Source organism: Sapajus apella, unplaced genomic scaffold (genome assembly GCF_009761245.1).
Source record: "Sapajus apella isolate SASKATOON/1434 unplaced genomic scaffold, GSC_monkey_1.0 scaffold27, whole genome shotgun sequence".
In the NCBI taxonomy this organism is placed as follows: domain Eukaryota; kingdom Metazoa; phylum Chordata; class Mammalia; order Primates; family Cebidae; genus Sapajus; species Sapajus apella.
In genome coordinates, this window is record NW_022436967.1 from 10,651,838 (window position 1) to 10,669,553 (window position 17,716).

The 17,716-nt window shown below is 40.8% G+C and overlaps 2 protein-coding genes and 2 long non-coding RNA genes across 12 annotated transcripts in view; 2 read left to right on the forward strand and 2 right to left on the reverse strand.

Annotated features, from left to right (window-relative positions):
- The window catches only part of LOC116560819, a 226,801-nt gene extending 218,960 nt beyond the window's left edge, over positions 1–7,841 (reverse strand). For 4 of the 9 annotated variants that reach the window (XM_032292302.1, XM_032292303.1, XM_032292304.1 and 1 more), the window contains exons 1-2: positions 7,261–7,841; positions 2,906–3,094 (exon numbers count right to left, since the gene is read on the reverse strand). In XM_032292302.1, coding sequence (XP_032148193.1) covers positions 3,004–3,094; positions 7,261–7,826 — 657 coding nt within the window. In that variant the 5' untranslated portion in view covers positions 7,827–7,841 and the 3' untranslated portion in view covers positions 2,906–3,003. Of the gene's footprint in view, positions 1–2,905 lie in introns of all 9 variants that reach the window. The other 5 variants (XR_004273150.1, XR_004273151.1, XR_004273152.1 and 2 more) reach the window with 2 other exon arrangements.
- LOC116560820 lies at positions 1–10,535 on the reverse strand. Its single transcript, XR_004273155.1, has 3 exons — positions 9,949–10,535; positions 8,726–8,735; positions 1–11 (listed from the first exon to the last, which is right to left on the reverse strand). It is a non-coding gene; the product is annotated as an uncharacterized LOC116560820 (long non-coding RNA).
- The window catches only part of PGRMC2 (progesterone receptor membrane component 2), a 20,707-nt gene continuing 10,725 nt past the window's right edge, over positions 7,735–17,716 (forward strand). Inside the window, exon 1 of the mRNA XM_032292301.1 lies at positions 7,735–8,564. Within this exon, the coding sequence (XP_032148192.1) occupies positions 8,075–8,564 (490 nt within the window). The 5' untranslated portion in view covers positions 7,735–8,074. The remainder of the gene's footprint in view (positions 8,565–17,716) is intronic.
- LOC116560821 overlaps positions 16,713–17,716 on the forward strand; it is a 2,433-nt gene continuing 1,429 nt past the window's right edge. The window contains exon 1 of the long non-coding RNA XR_004273156.1: positions 16,713–17,688. This is a non-coding gene — a long non-coding RNA (uncharacterized LOC116560821). The remainder of the gene's footprint in view (positions 17,689–17,716) is intronic.

The window sequence follows — 17,716 nt, forward strand, 5'->3', positions numbered from 1 at the left end:
TATGTACAAATCTATAAAATGTATACGAAATATTATTAGAGGGGAAAAGTAGAATTGAACATATCCTCACGGCCAAAAAGAACTTAGGAAAATTCACAGTATTTATTGTGTTAATACGCACAGTACTGTTAAGGACTGACAGTATTTAGGGCTTGGGAATAAACCACACTCCTCTTTCCCACCAAGGTATAAGCCAGCTGAGAGACTGGATTGGATATTGGAGAGAAGAGAAAATAAAGAATCAAAGTTATGATCTTTCGCTTCTTCATATCAGAAATTCCTGCACCTGCATGCTGCAAAATGTCAGTTGTTCTACTGGAGAACTTTCACTCAGTAATCATAACAAAGTAAAGCTAGTCAATATTTTGTATATGTTTCATAGACTTGTACATAATTCAATCTAACACAAAAGACTAGACAGCTAAAAACTACCACACCTACTGATACAGCTGATGCTGGAGACTGTGTGGTAACAAGGGGCCTCCCAACATCAAACTGTGGGATGAGTGAGGCAGGCTTACACTGAGGTGCTGGCTGGCAGTGCAGGGCAACTGCAATCCTCCCCTCCCCTCACTACATAGGTCCATCCCTGCAAAATCTACAGCACGAAGAAATAGGCCAGAAGGCATGATTCCTGAGAGAAGCCTGGCCCAAGAGTAAGACTGGCGAAAGGGGCCAAGGTTTCTCACAGAGCTTCTCACCATCAAGTATCTTACTTCATAGAGAAGAGGAAGGGGTGACCCAAGAGGCCAGGAGTGTTAACAGGAAACCCTGTAACTGTATCACATTTCCCCACTCAATTTTATTCTCTTAACTTAGAAGTCTTCAAACTGGCGCACGTCTACCCTGGGATTCCATGAGTACTTTCTGAGGAGAATACAAGCATAGAAAATTTTAAGGAAATCTATTCCATTTATTGAACTTTCCCCTATTCTTTCCCAAAATTGAGCTGCCTGAAACATAACTGAGGTTGAGATGTCACATCAATTCTATTTTTACAACTCCCTTTAAAAATCATTTTTTAAGCTTCAAGTCAGTGACAAATTTTAAAAAATCATTTTTTCACACTTATAAAAGACAGGCATCTTCTTACCCATCCCAGATCCTTCTATACCAAATTGCTCTGGCGTACAAAAAAAATTCTAAGGCATTATACAAAGGAACACTTCGAAATACTGTCTTGAAATCAATATTTGATTGAATAAGGGTATAATAAACCTACATGAGGATTCCCTGACTTTCCTTATCTATATTTCTGTTAAGAGAAAAGCATGGTGCTAGAAATTGGGTATTTTGGTCTGTGTTGACGTGTTCTGAGTGTAGACACACTGGGGCAAAGGCAGGGGTTGTGCTAATTTTTGTCTAATGACATTTCCTCTTCCATTTCCTGATGATGTCAAAGAATGTGGCTGAGAGAGCAAAGAAAAATACTAAAGGAGGTTGTACCCTATTTCATCCAGATAACAAACTCAGAGCCAGGTTACATGCTCCACATATACATCCCGGAATTAGGATATGCAAGATTTGTGAAAATCATTCTGGGAAATACCAATTAGCTATAAGGTACACCTGCTCTGTAATGAGAGCACTTGATGCAAAATCTCCTTCTCCTGTGTCTCAGTTGCACATTCCAAATGATTTCAAGGAAAAGGATATAAAAAAATTCCAAATTTCCTTTCAACAGATCAATGTTACATGAAAAAGGAACATATATAACTAAAAAGTTAATGATTCTTATTTTCTTGAACAGATATTCAGACCTTAGGAGAAAATATTCTAATTACTTTTTGCCAAAAGATTATTGAACACAGTAAATCTATATTCATTTTTTTACCCAAATATGTCTGCTCAGTGTTATTTGTTAAACATTTCTCACCTCATTATTCATTCCTACAATTTATGTTATAGACTTAGATTTATTACATATATTGTTTTCTATTATAAATAACACATTTAACAGAAATCATTTATTCGCCTTTGTAAGCCCTGCACCTAATTATCTCCCAACATATTTTCCCATTTTGTTGCCTAGCAAAAAGTTACATTTACCTATAAATACATGAACTAATTGAGGAGAAGCACACTCCATTCACTTCGTTAAGAGCTATACTTCCAGTAAAACTTTAGTTCTCTTTAGTAATTATTTGTAAAAATTTATAATGTAGGTATGATCATTATGTACTAACAATAAATGCAATGATAATTCAAACGAAATTTTTGACGCTTAGAACCTTATAGTTATAAGGAATTTTTTTTAATTATTAACTTTTTTTTTTTTTTTGAGACAAAGTCTCACTCTTGTCACCCAGGCTGGAGTGCAATGGCATGATTTCAGCTCACTGCAACCTGTTTCCCAGATTCAAGCAATACTCCTGCCTCAGCCTCCCGAGTAGCTGGGATTACAGGCATGCACCACCATGTCCAGCTAATTTTTGTATTATTAGTAGAGACGGAGTTTCACAATGTTGGTCAGGCTGGTCTTGAACTCCTGACCTCAGGTTATCCACCCACCTTGGCCTCCCAAAGTGCTGGGATTACAGGCGTGAGCCGCTGTACCCAGACTATAAACAACTTTTTATTGTGGAAAGAATAATAGAGTAAGCAATAAAATACATTTGGGCACAAAATATATTAAAATTCTGTTAGGGAAGTAGAATGAAAATATAAATTCAAATAGGAAAAGGTATAATGTAAAATTTCTGTGAAAATAAATGATGGTGAGTATTCCTTTTGTATGGATTTAGATCTCATTTAGATTGCATTTTAAGTGGCATAACACTATTTTAAAATATTTACATTTATATTACATAAAAAATTACATGTTTTGCAACTCAGGTCAAAATATTTTACATGTCAACTTAAAAACTATTTCAGGGTGTGTCAGCAAGAGTATGAAAACCATTACCTTAACCCTATGGGCTTATCCACTGAGATCAGGTTGGGATGTGGTTATTCCATTGGGTGAGAAGTCGGCAGTCAATTGGAGTAGTCCTGCTCCCATCTTCATAAGACCACTTCTCCAATACTGATTTCACCTCTTTTGTAGGACATTCTGGGGCCACTGGTAAACTGTAGATTCTGTCCCCAAAACGCTCTGAATGGGTCAGAACAACATATCAGTTAAATCAGTTCCAATGCTATTCTGTACCCAAGGCTGTAAGTCACAATGTGTTCTACTGCCATCTCAAACTATGTCCTGTCAGCTTGTCCAGCGTTATCAGAATTTCTAAAATATGATCAAATACTTTAAGAACCAACAAGATATCTTCAATTTGATTTTGACCCTCTCTCAATATTAATTTTCCAGAGAGAAATTAAAAGTTTAGAGATTAAATCACTCTGTCCTTCTAAATTATGGCCCAAAGTAATCAGTATCAACTTCATGTTAAAGTCCAAAATCATTAATGGCCAACATTGAACTCTTTCACTCTGTAAATTAAAGTTCAAACAACAGGCTTTGTCACTCCCTGGAAGTGAACTTAGCTCCCAAACCTGAAATTTCCCTTCCCCCAAGGAGCTGATGCTGTTCAGCTTACTCCAAGCCTCCCTTGGCAGGAGCAGACTCCTATGAAACTTGTATGAGGTAGCAGAGGAGAAAACACACTTTCCATGAACAGGATGGCTCCCGAGAGAAAGGGGAAGTAAGAAGGTGGGCTGCCCATGAGCCAAACTTACACATCAGGAAACTCACTGGTGGCACTGGAACAGAGCATCAAATAACAGATTCATGGCACCCCTTCTACGTTTCAAGAAATGTGTGATATGGAAAAAAAAATTCTCTATTCCCTAAAATAGAAAAAAAATACAACAATCTCTCTTATTTAAGAATTATTTATTGAATATCATGGTGCAAACTTCTGAGCTAGATTCACTGGGAAATGTATAAGTAAGTCAGAGCTGGACACTGCCTACCAACCAACCACAAATATTTCTAACACAATTATTATATACATCAGTGACTCATATTTTAGATTTTTGTTATAAAACCACCCTATTTCCAGTACCAGTTTTTATGTTAGTATGCAAAAGTTGATACCAAACAACTCCAAATAGTTCAGTGACTTAGAATAGCAGAGATGTGCTTCTTATTCATATATTTATGTGTGTTAACTGGGAGCTCTTTTCCACTTTTTCCTTTCTCTGAGACCCTGACTGATAGAAGCCTACACAATTTGAAACATCATTAGAGTAATAAAGATGGCCACATTTTCCTGGAACTCTGTGGTTGACAAAAATTTTTGTAATAAAGATGGCCAGATTCTTTGTCACTCTTCCTCCGCCCCTATCAAAGTGTTTATTTCTTCTCCCCTTAAAACTGAGCTTCCCCTGTGACCACTTTTACCAATACAATATGTCATTTCCAGGCATGAGACTTATAAAACCTGGAAGTTTTTGCTTTTCTGCACTTGAGAATCCTAAGCCACCATGCAAGAAGTCAGGCTACTCTACTGAAGACGCAATGTGAATCAGGGAATCTTTGGAACAGAGACTCCTTTCTGGTAAATAGAAAGGCTCAGCCATTCTAGCAACCCAGCTGAGTCTCCAAATACTCTAGCCCCAGACAATACCCGGCTGGAACCACAAGACAGACCCTAAGTAAGATCAGACAACTGCCCATGAGCCTAGTCAACCCACAAAACCTAAACTGGTGACTGTTTTAAACCATTAAGATTTAAGGTGCTTTGTCATGGGACAATAGATAATTAAAATATTTAATCACTGTGGCAGAAACAAAGAGATGTTTACAGGATCTTAAAGCTTTTGTTTGTAAATGACACAAGTCATTTCCAATCACATTTTATTGGCCCTCTTGAGGTAAATGGAGTAGGGAAATCTAAATCTACTATGTGTGTGGAAAAAGAAACAAAAATATTTGGTGGCTAGTACTAAAATCTTCCAGAGAAAAGTCAGGCGAGATTACAGGTAAATCAGTAAATAGATGAAGTGTCGGAAAAAACGCTAATAGGTGAAAATAATCTAGATGATGGATTCTTGTAGATGTCCTTTAGGCAAGGTAGGTATATAAAGAGAAAAAGGAGGGTAGAAAGAAGTCCAAAAAAAGAGCCTTCACAGAGGATAAGGGGAAATCTTGGGATCCAAAGGACAGTTTCAGTAACAGAAAAGTCAAGAACATAAAATAAAAGGCCAAAATGGATGGCATAGGCAAGGAATACATAGAAATTCAAAGAAGACAGGTTAATGTGGGCTGATACAGTTAGAGGCCTTGGGTGGAGGTAGAATTAAGCGAAAGAATGGGAAGTTAATGGAAACTGTGTGGCTGGAAATGAGAAGGGTACTCTCAGTGAGGAAACAGCATGAGCCAAGTCCTAGAGTGGAAAATGCACATAGCATAAACGGGGCAAGGGACTAGGTATCATCAGGGGAAATGTATCATTTAATAGAGAGTATCCAAGGAATTGTTTGCTGCAGAAGGGGAAGGCAGGGAAGCCATTCAGGGACTTATGGAGGCCCTTGAGTGCCAATTGAACTTTCTGAAATGTTCTCTTTACATTACAGAGCACCCCTGGAGATTGGTGTCTCAGCAAGGGAAATCAGAACACAGGTCTAGTCCCTTTGTATAGGAATGAAGTAGGAGAAAACTGATGACAAGTCACCAATTGCAAAGTTATTGAGGTATTCAAAGCAGGAGTATCCTACTGGGACAAGAGATTGTTACTTAGAGTGGAAAATAAGAACTCCCAACTAGCCCAGTTCAAGGGGCAAACAATGAGAATCCAAAAAAGCTCCGGTTTTGGGAAGCCTTCAACTGTGAAGAAGTCGGGAGATTTATTTTAGCAAGGGTATAAAGGAAAACTTTTTACTTCCGTGGCAGCCAATGTTGGTTAGCTAACATTCTCCACCCCACTTCCGTGACAACATAACTTTAATACTGTCCAATTCCTCTCTTCCCTCCAAACCAATTGGAAAAGAAATCTACACACACATAATTCAGCCCCAAAGTAAATCCTGAGAGCCTAAGCCAGTGGTTCTCAACAAGCATCACACCTCTGGGGGGAGGAGAGGAAATGGGCTGCTTTACGGTGTCACACTGCCTGAGATGTGCTACTGATATTTAGTTGGAAGGAACCAGAGATGCTGAATGTCCAGCAACGCCCAACACGGTCCTGCATAAGAACTGGAAAAGCCAGATAGATAAACACTAGGTAATCATGGATGTCCCATACTCCTTGTCTGTTACTGCTTTAGGGATAGCTAATAGCCCAGTTCTGGTCAATAAGATATAAGGAGTGGCCTGGTTCTGGGTGCTTTCTTTCTTCCTATTAATGCTGTCCCAATTGTATATGGCTCTTGGGACTGCTATAGCTATCTTCTCCTCAAAACCAGTTTCTTCTTTATCTTCCTACTTCCAACACTGGCACCTCCCATTTTCTGTTACCAAGTCCTAAAGCAATTTTGACTTCTCCTAACCCTTAACCTTAGGGACCATTCACTTAGGTTTGCCTGATATAAATTGATTTAATAATTCCTCTTCTCTGGCTATAATTATTAATGCCCTGTTTACTTCCAAAAGTGTTCCATATTGAAGGATAGAATATATGGTCACTTATCACCAATTGTGTCACTCTTCAAGTACCTCTAATGCAGGGCTCAGCAATATGGCTTACAAGTTGTTTTTACACACCTCCAAGGCCAAAAAAAAAAAAGTTTTTACATATTTAAATGATTTTTTAAATCAAAATAATATTTCATGATACCTGAAATTACACTAACATTTCGACGTCCATAAAGTTTTATTGGAACACAGCCACACTCATTCATTGTCTATGGCTGCTTTCTTATTACAAGGTAGAGTTGAGTATTTTAGACAGACTTAAAATATAATCTGGCTCTTTACAAAAAATGTTTGCTAACCCCTGCTCTAATGCCTCCACTAGCTTTGCGTGTCACCTCACGCACAAATACCCTAGCCTACGAACTGCTTTCCCACTCTTTCCCCTGCCTCGAATCTTTCAGACACCTGGTTGCTATATAATCTCTCTACAAGCCTGACGATCCTGTCACTTGCCCCGTCAATATCCACAGTGGCTCCTCCAAAACCGACAGTGAAAGTTTCAAACATATGCTATGAGACTCAAGACAACAGACAAGGGCAAGAGAGAACACGTCAAACGAGTTGAGTGCATGAGGCTTCAGGGGTCACTTTCACACCGGAATTTTAAAGACGTGAGAGGTTAAAGACTTCCCAAGTACATAAAACAAAAGCTGAAAATAAGAGTGAATGATAAATAGAAAGACCACCTCAACCTGTCCACTTCCCTATGGCGGCAGAAATTATGATTCAAGAAATAACGAGACCCTTCGTCTAAATCCTTTAAAATTCCACAAGAGCAGCGAGCCAGCGTGAGCAGCACGTAGACTGCCGATGCCAGAGAAGCCCGCTGCGGGCTCCGCGCTTTCTCTCTGTTCCAGGAAGACTCCAGCTCGTCGCCAAAACTTCTCGCCGTTTCCTGGTCTGCCCGCCCACGCTGCCGGTTTCCCGACACGAGCGACGGCGCACTGGGGAAAAGCAGATACCCCTCATCGGTTTGCGCCTTGCAGTTCAACTGTGCCCCAGCCTCCCACAAACCACCTGCCCGCGCCCTTCGCCAGGCGTCCCGCCAAGGCGCTCGTGAAGCTCCCGGGAGGGGCCAGCGCAAGACGGCAAGAGATTGCACACGCGAAATCAAGCCTGGGAGGGAAAGCGATTCCGGGCGCACGCGCAGACACAGGAGACTGGGCGGGGCGTACCTCCCGCAGGGGTTACGGAGAAGAGAGCGCGTGGCGCTCAGGAGCTCGCGCACGCGCTGTGGTCTCGCCCCGCCCATGAGCGTGCGCGCGCGGCCGTCATAGCTTTTCTTCAGACCCGCCCCTTCTTCTACTTCACCTAGGGGAGGCTTGGAGCGAGAGCAGGGAAGTGTGGTGCGAGGTAGGCGGGGCGTTGCACGCGAGCGCGGCCTGCGACCGAAGGCGGGGACCGGAGAGATCCAAGACAACGTTACCCCGTCAACACCCAATCAGGATCCGACCTGACCCCGCCCCTCCTCCTCATGTTATTGGCTGGGAGGCCCCCCAGATGGGCGGGGCCGGCCGTGGTGTTGGGGAGGGCAGGGGGCGGGGAGGAGGAGGAAGGCGCTGGCGGGCAGTGATGGCGGCGGGTGATGGGGACGTGAAGCTAGGCACCCTGGGGAGTGGCAGCGAGAGCAGCAGCGACGGCAGCAGCGAGAGCCCGGGCGGCGCGGGAGCGGCAGCGGAAGGGGGCGGCTGGGCGGCGGCGGCGTTGGCTCTTCTGACGGGGGGCGGGGAGATGCTGCTGAACGTGGCGCTGGTGGCGCTGGTGCTGCTGGGGGCCTACCGGCTGTGGGTGCGCTGGGGGCGGCGGGGTCTGGGAGCCGGGGCCGGGTCGGGCGAGGAGAGCCCCGCCGCCTCTCTGCCTCGCATGAAGAAGCGGGACTTCAGCTTGGAGCAGCTGCGCCAGTACGACGGGTCCCGCAACCCGCGCATCCTGCTGGCGGTCAATGGGAAAGTCTTCGACGTGACCAAAGGCAGCAAGTTCTACGGCCCGGGTGAGGAGTTGGAAGGGGAGGGGAAGGACCCCCTGCAGCTCAAGCACAACCCCCTTCGGACGGGGAGGCCTCTGGGCACCGGGTTAGTTTGCCCAGCCTTCTCGTCGCCTGGACCCACGCGCCTCGGCCGCCGCACCTGAGAAGGCCCGGCCCGCCCCTACACACACACACCTCCCCCGAGTTGCGTACACCTCCAGCTCTTGCCCCGAAACCAGGGGTCCCTGGTGGCGCCCCAGCGACCAGCTCTCAACGTTCATCCTTTTTCCCCCCCTTTCCCCCCCGCATTCTTTTTTTTTTTTTTTTTTTGCTGGATTTTTTAAAATCGCTATAGTTGTCACCGGTCAACGCTGTCCCTAAACCTTTCTTGAGTCAACCGATTCCTGGGATGGGTGGGGCAGCAGGGAAGGGAAGGGAGATTTCTGAAGTTGGGACCTAAACTAAAGTTTTAGGCTCTGTAATTCACAGCTTTCTTTTCCTTTCTCTTTTTTTTTTTTTTTTTGCCACTGATCTCCTTTTTCCCTCTCTCTATTACTCTCCGTAAGGCCACGTTTAGGGTCATGTAAAATCCCAACCCTCCAGTCTCTGAAGTCGGGGCGTATGAGCAATACCTCGGACTCTTTTTTAAACCAGTTTTAGCTGATGCTTTCCATGATTAACATGGTATGTCGGATGAGGACAGACCAGAATGCAGATCTTATTATAGGACTGGTAAGGATATTCGCCCTGAGTTTTGGGGGTGGAGCTCTTATACCCAGCAGGCGTGTCTCTAGTTTCTTTTTTTTTCGTCTTTTCAAGTACACGTTGATAATGACTTTTGTTTTCACTTAGCAGAACTGGGAAGAAAAAACTTAGAAGAGCTATAGATTCATACCCCCCATGTACGATGCAAGTTAAAGATTTTTAGAACTTTGTTTTCAGAGAACTGTGTGTAGGGTAGTTGATTTAGAAGCCCTTCTTTTACAGTGTGGTTGTAGCATACATTTTGGCTTATGCTAATAAACTTCAGACTCATGGAACCTGTTGGTATATCATGCAGTTGAGCAACATACTAAGCTTTAAAAAAAAGTGACTACAATAAGAATAAATAATTAAATTAGAGACCTAAAGTGACCTGTTATTGGAGAGAGTACATGCAAGCCTTAAAATCATAGGGTTGGCAGTCTGGAAATAAGCTGGTTTTGTCCTTCATTTAATCTGTGAATTTATGAGATTTATTGACACATACAAATATATACTTCTGGTTTCAGTTCTTGGTAGTTGGAAGATAGTTTAGAAGTGCTTTGGTTTGTAGTTTGTTCATTGGAATAGGGATAAGAAATAGGAGATTTTTTGTGTGAATTACGTAATTTATTTCTTAGTTGTCTGTACTTCTGTATATATATACACATTCAGTCCAACCAAGTAAATACATAGCTTACAAAGTTTTTGCTTCTGATTATATAAATGTGAACACAAGATGCCTGCCTACTTACATCAGCTGAAATGGTTAATACATTTTTGTTTACTTAAGCACAAGTGGGACAAGAGACTAGGGCCAAAGTACAATATTTAAACAGGCCAAATTAAGTAAATTCTTTTTTAAATCAAGGATTTACACAGCATTTTATACCTAGTACAAGCTTCTTCCCCATTGGAAAATGTGTTAAGTGATTAGAAATCCTGTACAGGTTTAAATTTTTAATACAGACTTGAACCAGCTAAAAGATCAGCTTTTGTACCCTCTGTCTGAACTGCCACTGAAGAAAACAAAGTATATTAGTACAAAGAATCTTATTAGTCCTCACACATTATGCCTTGTCAGTATCTGAAAATAGCTAGGAGAGACAGTCATAGAAACAGTTTGGCAGTCTCCACTGGCAAATGTTTGTTCTGTGATAGAAATTAAAAATTAAAGCCGGGCACAGTGGCTTACACCTGTAATCCCAGCACTTTAGGAGGCCGAGGCAGGCGGATCACCAGAGGTCAGTCGTTCGAAACCAGCCTGTCCAACATGGCGAAACCCCGTCTGTACTAAAAATACAAAAGAATTAGCCAGGCCTGGTGGTGGGTGCCTGTAATCCCAGCTACTCAGAAGGCAAAGGCAGGGAGAATTGGTTGAACCCAGGAGATGGGGGTTGCAGTGAGCCAAGATCGTGCCATTGCACTCCAGCTTGGGCGACATCCTGAGACTCTGTATCAAAAAAAAAAAAAAATGTATAAGAGTCATAGGTGGTAGATTGCTTTTGTATGGTATGTGCATTGAGGGAGGCTCCTGAGATTACCATGGAGAAGTCAGTTTTAGGTTAGTTTCTGCCAGTTACTAGGTTCTGATTAACAGCCTAAAAGTGATATCCAGTTATTCTACAGTTGCTCAACAACCTGACAGATATTTGAATATTTTATTATTGAAAGGAACCTTAAAGATCATTTTATGGGCTTATAACATGTTATTTCATATTAATGGAAAATGTAACAAGTAGTACTTTTCAAAAAATCTTAAAGCCAGATTTCTGACTATAAAACAGATACAAGTTCAGTTTTGCTTTTAATTTTTATTTTCATCCTCAAATAAATTAAGCAGTTTTGTAGCAGAATAATTCAGAAGCAGTAATTGTTAGTTTCTATGCCTAGCCAATATCCACTCTCATTTCACAATACTGTAGTAGTTTTAGGATTAAATTTTGTTTTGTGAAACTTTTCCATAAAGCTGAACATACGCTTATTTTTAATCACACATTTTTAGAATTCAGGCTCTTAAAAATTAAATATTCACAAGATAGTTTGGTGGCGAAAACGCATTTTGGCAAACAGTTGGCATTAGCTATATTTGTCAATATTAGATTTAGTAACAGGTCAGGCACTTGGCCATCATATGAGGAAAGTTTGGTCATGTAAAAAGCAGTGAATTTGGGAGGGGAAAGAAAACCAGATTTGTTAAGCATCTACTATATCAGATCCATTAACTTTTTATCTTCATAATTCCTCTGTAAAGTTGGTAAGTATTCCTGTTCTACGTGGGGAGTCTGGGGTTTAGGTATTTTAGGTAAATTGGCTTGGATCACACATATATCTGGTAAATCCAGGCATATGTTACCACAAAGCTGATCTATACCATTTCTAGTGAACTGCATTCTGTGATAAACTTGTAGAGAATCTTTTATTTTTCTAACTCAACAAGAACAACTTGTAGAGAATCTTCCTGTTATTTTTGTTGTTTTTTGTTGTTGTTGTTTTAACGAAGTCTCACTCTGTTGCCCAGGCTGGAGTACAGTGGTGCAGTCTCTACCCACTGCACCCTCCACCTCCTGGGTTCAAGTGATTCTCCTGCCGCAGCCTCTCCAGAGTAGCTGGGATTACAGACACATGCCACCACGCCTGGCTAATTTTTATATTTTTAGTAGAGATGGGGTTTCATCATGTTGGCCAGGCTGGTCTCGAACTCCTGACCTCAGGTGGCCCACCCGCCTCCACCTCCCAGAGTGCTGGGAGTACAGGTGTGAGCCACCTCGGTGGGCTGTTGTTTTTCTTCATACCCTCCCTGGTTCCCATAAATCCAAGGATTTAAACCCTCATAAAAACATGTTTTCTGCTGGGTGTAGTGGCTCACACCTGTAATCTCAGCACTCTGGGAGGTGGAGGCGGGTGGGTCACCTGAGGTCAGGAGTTCGAGACCACCCTGGCCAAGGTGGTGAAACCCCGTCTCTATGAAAATACAAAAAAAATTAGCCGGGTATGATGTCAGGTGCCTATAATCCCAGCTACTCAGGAGGCTGATGCAGGAGAATCGCTTGAAGCCGGGAGGCAGAGGTTGCAGTGAACCGAGATCACGCCACTGAACTCCAGCCTAGGCGACAGAGCAAGACTCGGTCTCAAAAAAGAAAAAAAAAAACATGCTTTCATGGCTTTATGTTATGCTGCCCAAAATAGTGGCCACAAGTGGCTAATTAAATGTAAATTAATTAAAATTAGATACAATTAAAAATTGAGTTCCTTAGTAACACTAGCCACATATAAAATGCTCAGCCCCACCATGGCTACCATTTTGGACAGTACACTTTGTATTTTTTCAGATTGTGAGATTGGCATGCCACCTACAGCACTAACAAGGCGCCTTACAGAGTATTTCTGTCTTCCCAGAGCGTTATTGAAAACACCATTGATTGTAAAGATCAGAGGAGAAGGAGAAGGAGGAGGAAGCTTCATTGATGAGCTTAGTGTCTCTAAATTGCAAATAGCCCTATGAGATTTGCCCAAAGCGACATATCTAGTAGGTAGCAACACTAAAAATTAAATCCGGGTTTACCTAGCTTCAGTCCTTCACATTGTATCACAACATGGTCTATTCAGCTTCGCATGTTTACAGAATCATAAGTTTTGAAGACTTAAATAGCTAGTATAATTTTAAATAGCTAGTATAATTTTTAACAATTTAATATTGCAATGGAACTTCACTAAAACTGTGCTTTTATATTTTTGGAATGGCAAAAAATGTGACGTTTTTGATAGTTTATCTCACATTCTTGAAACTTAGATATACTGCTGCTCCCTTATTCCAGGTAGAGTATTCTTTGACATACACTGAAGCTATGTTTTTTCCGACTTATCTTTTAAATTCCACTGAACGAAAAAAGTCACATAAGAAGAACCCCATGAGATACCTAATATTTAGGAGGTTGGGGAAAAGAACACATGTACCTTGGAGGACAAATACTTCATTTTCAACTTTATCTTCAATATGTTCACTCTTAACACTTTAGTTTGCAGAATTGCAAACTCTGTTTGCAGAGTTCCAACAAAAAGACCAGACCCAATCTTTACTTCTTCATGGATATCCTAAAGTTGACACTACCCACCTCTTATCCCAGCTTCTTGCTTTGAAGCCAACTGGCTTTGTTGTTTGAGCTAATGCCCATATGCATCTATTACCTACCAGTGAGATAAAAGGATTAGCTAAGTTTCCTGATGAATTTTTATATTCTGCTCCAATTTCTGCTTCTTATTTCCATTATAACAAGTAGAATGGAATCATCATCCCATTGTTTTTAATCTTGGAGGGAATTGTATTTGTGTTAAATACTAAGACAAATTATAAAAGGATAGCTTGAAACCAGAAGCTGTTACTCGGGGTAGAAGAAAGGAGTGGATTTAATAACATCTGGAATTAGCCACTCAACTTCTTTCAGTCATTTTTTTCAGCACTCTCACATAGGCCACTCCTTTCCCTGTGCACCCATGACATATATGACTGTATATCTCCCGTATTCTTTTGGAGCCTATATCCAGTCTCAGGGTCTTTAATAATAGGATTCCAGCCCATTTTTAAATACTGAGAAAGAGGGGCCAGGCACGGTGGCTGGTAATCCCAGCACTTTGGGAGGCCGAAGTTGGCGGATCACGAGGTCAAAAGATCGAGAACATCCTGGCTGACTTGGTGAAACCCTGTCTCTACTAAAAATATAAAAATTAGCTGGGCATGGTGGTTTGCACCTGTAGTGTCAGCTACTCAGGCGGCTGAGGCAGGAGAATCGCTTGAACCCGGGAGGTGGAAGTTGCAGAGAGCCAAGATCACCACTGCATCCAGTCTGGCTACAGAGCGAGACTGTCTCAAAAAACAAAACAAACAAAAAAAAACCAAGATATGAGAAATGGAGTTAACTGCGTCTTCAAAACAGATGTGTCCCTATCCTCATGGAGTTAATAGTCTATTATAGAAGACAGGCAGTAAACAAGAATTTCAATATGTAATTACCTGTAATTAAATATGCTATAAAAATTAATAGAATGGGAATAGAGGATGACAAAGGACTTTATTAGATTAAGTGGCTAAGCAAGGTTACCTTTTTTAAAAAATATTAGATTGTCGAGAAAAAGGGCTTGACATTTAAGCAAAAACGTGACAGAGCCAGCCATACAAAGATTGGGTATGAGAATGTTCTGAAGCAGGGCTGGGCGTGGTGGCTCACATCTGTAATCCCAGCACTTTGAGAGGCAGTTGAGGGCAGATCATAAGGTCAAGAGTTTGAAACTAGGCTGGACAGCATGGTACAACCTTGTCTCTACTAAAAATACAAAAATCAGCAGATCATGGTGGCACATAACTGTAATCCCAGCTACTTGGGATGCTAAGGCAGGAGAATCACTTGAATTTGGGAAGCAGAGGTTGCAGTGAGCTGAGATGACACCATTGCACTTCAACCTGGGTGACAGAGTAAGACTGTCTCAAAACAAAAATGTTCTGAAGCAAGATGATTATTATGCTTACCATACTGAGCAAAGCCATCTAACAGTAGATCTAGAACTGATCATATTAGAAACATCTTTAACACTTGATTTTCAGATTTGACTTCAGCCTTTATCTGATTAGTATTAATACAGTGTTTCATTTAATTTTCTATCCCTTTATTTTTAGTCAATCTGTATTGTTTTATTTTTCTCACACTAATGATATATAGCTGGATTTTTTTTATTAAATCTAATATTAGTACTATGTCCTTTAATTAGTGTATATGTTTCATGATTACTGGTATATTTAGGTTTCTATCATCTTTTTTTATGATTTCTCTTTACCTTACTTTTCTTTGCCTCGTTTCCTACTATTCTTCCATCTCAGGTTGATTTTTTTATTTCTTCCACTTTCTCTCCTCTGTTGATTTAGACGTATTCTATTTCTGTCCTTTTGGTGATTTCCGTTGGTTTTTGCTTTGGATGACTATCCTATTCTTCTGAACAATACAAGAATTTTAGTTAAACATCATTTTAGTGTGAATTAGAGAAAGCTGCCTATTTAAGATACTTTTCTGACATTTGACAGATTATTTCTTAATAAATATGCAAAAGTGCTGTGACTACAAACATGGTAGTATCCCCTACATCATATGTTTAGGCCCTCATTGGAAAGCTTTAACTCTGATTCCTCCTTCATCCTGTTTTCCACAGTATCACTATTAGACTTTAGTTCTACTGCATTTTTTTCAAACTTCACCCCCAAATTGGTAAAATTATCATCTTTTTAAAATAGTCCTGTTTAAATTTACCAACATAGTTATCATTCTTTAATTCACTGTTGATTATTGCATCTCATTTCTTTGTTTGGAGTTCACTTTTTATTTTAGTGAGGTGTGTCCTGTAGCTTTTCACTGGCAGGAAAAAAAATTTTATTTGTCCTCACTCAGGAATAATAGTTTGGGTTTAGAATGTAAAATTGTAGATTGGGCCAGGCACAGTGGCTCATGCCACTTTGCGAGACCAAGGTAGGAGGACTGCGTGAGCCCGGTAGTTCAAGACTGGCCTGGGCAATATGGCAAGACCCCATCTCTACACAAATATAAAACATTAGCCAGGCATAATGGTGTGCACCTGTGGTCCCAGCTACTCAAGAGGCTGAGTTAGGAAGATTGCTTGACTCCAGAAGATCAGTGAGCCATTATCACACTACTGCACTCCAGCCTGGGTGATAAAGTGAGACCCTGTCTCAAAAAAAAAAAAAAATTGTAGATTGACCTTGTTTTACCTCAGCTCTTCAGTAGCATTATGCCACTGTCTTCCACTTGGTGAGAAGTCAGCTTGTAGTTTGACTTTACTTTTAATAATCTGTTTGTTCCCTTTGATTGTAGTTGAGATCCTTTTGTGTTTGGGGTTCTGCTCTTTTACTAGGATTTGTTCAGGTGTAGCTTTGATGTGATTTACTATGTACCAAACTCTACTCTACTCAAGTATGTGGATATGTTGTCCTTTTTTTCAGAAAATTTGCCATTAACTTTTTCAGGTGCCTCCTCCATTATCTCTGTTCCTTCCTCTGGAACTCTTAATAGATACGTTAGGGTTTCATTCTGTTCTTAATGTCTCTTAATCTTATGTACCATTTTTTTTTTTTTTTTTTTTTTTGAGACGAAGTTTCGCTCTTGTTACCCAGGCTGGAGTGCAATGGCGCGATCTCGGCTCACCGCAACCTCCGCCTCCCGGGTTCAGGCTTCTCCTGCCTCAGCCTCCTAGTCGCTGGGATTACAGGCACACGCCACCATGCCCAGCTAATTTTTTGTATTTTTAGTAGAGACGGGGTTTCACCATGTTGACCAGGATGGTCTCGATCTCTTGACCTCGTGATCCACCCGCCTCGGCCTCCCACAGTGCTGGGATTACAGGCTTGAGCCACCGCGCCCGGCCTGTACCATTTCTTAATAATTTTAAGCAAGTTTACTTTAGTTCTTTAATCTGCTTCTATTTATTCTTGGGATGCCAGTTCTCCTATCTGTTATATGTGCTCACTCCTCCATGATGGCTTGTTTCTTCGTGTAGTTTATATTTTTTATTGTGAACTTACTATCTTCAGTAGTTACTTTTTTTTATTTTGGAGTATTTCATGTAAAATTCCATGAGCCCTAGGTTGTAAAAGTGGTCCTGTAAAGTGGTTTGGGTATGTTGCAAAATAGGGCCTCACGTAATTTAAAACAATGATTTTTAAATTAGGTAATACGTGCCCAAGATAGAAAATTCAAAAGGATATACTCTACAGTGAAAAATAAGTCTACTTCCCACTACTACTCCCAGCCACCCTGTTCCCTTCCAAAGAGGCAAAGGACCAGTCTACATATTGTTCCAGAGCTATTTTGGGTGCAAGTACAGGCATGTGGATATCTTCCTCCCCCACCCCCACACCAATTATAGTATCCTATACATGCCCTTCACAATATTTTAATATCACAAGAGCCTTTCATAGCAGTATAAAGAGCCATCTTATTCTTTTGAATACATGCATAATAGTCTGTTATATGAATAAGTCATAATTGAACAGTCCACTGTTACATTTGTTTTCAATCTCCTGTTATTGCATGATGCTGCAATATTCATGTACATGTCATTTTACACGTGTGTAAAATTATGATTATAAAGTAAATTCCTGGAAATAAAATTACTGAGGCTTGGGGTATGGACATTTTTAATTTGGATACTTGTCTCCAAACTGCCCTTCAGAGAGGTCTTTTTACTTATTTATGGGGTTTTTTTTTTTTGAACCACACAAATTTTTGGTTGTATGTATTCAAATTTATTTTATGGCTGCTAAGTTATGTATTATATTTAAAGACTTTATGCACTTTTAAAATGTTTTTTAAAATCTGTAGTTTCTTTGGTACTTCTGGAGTTTCAGGTTTTTTGTTTTTTTCTTTTTTCTTTTT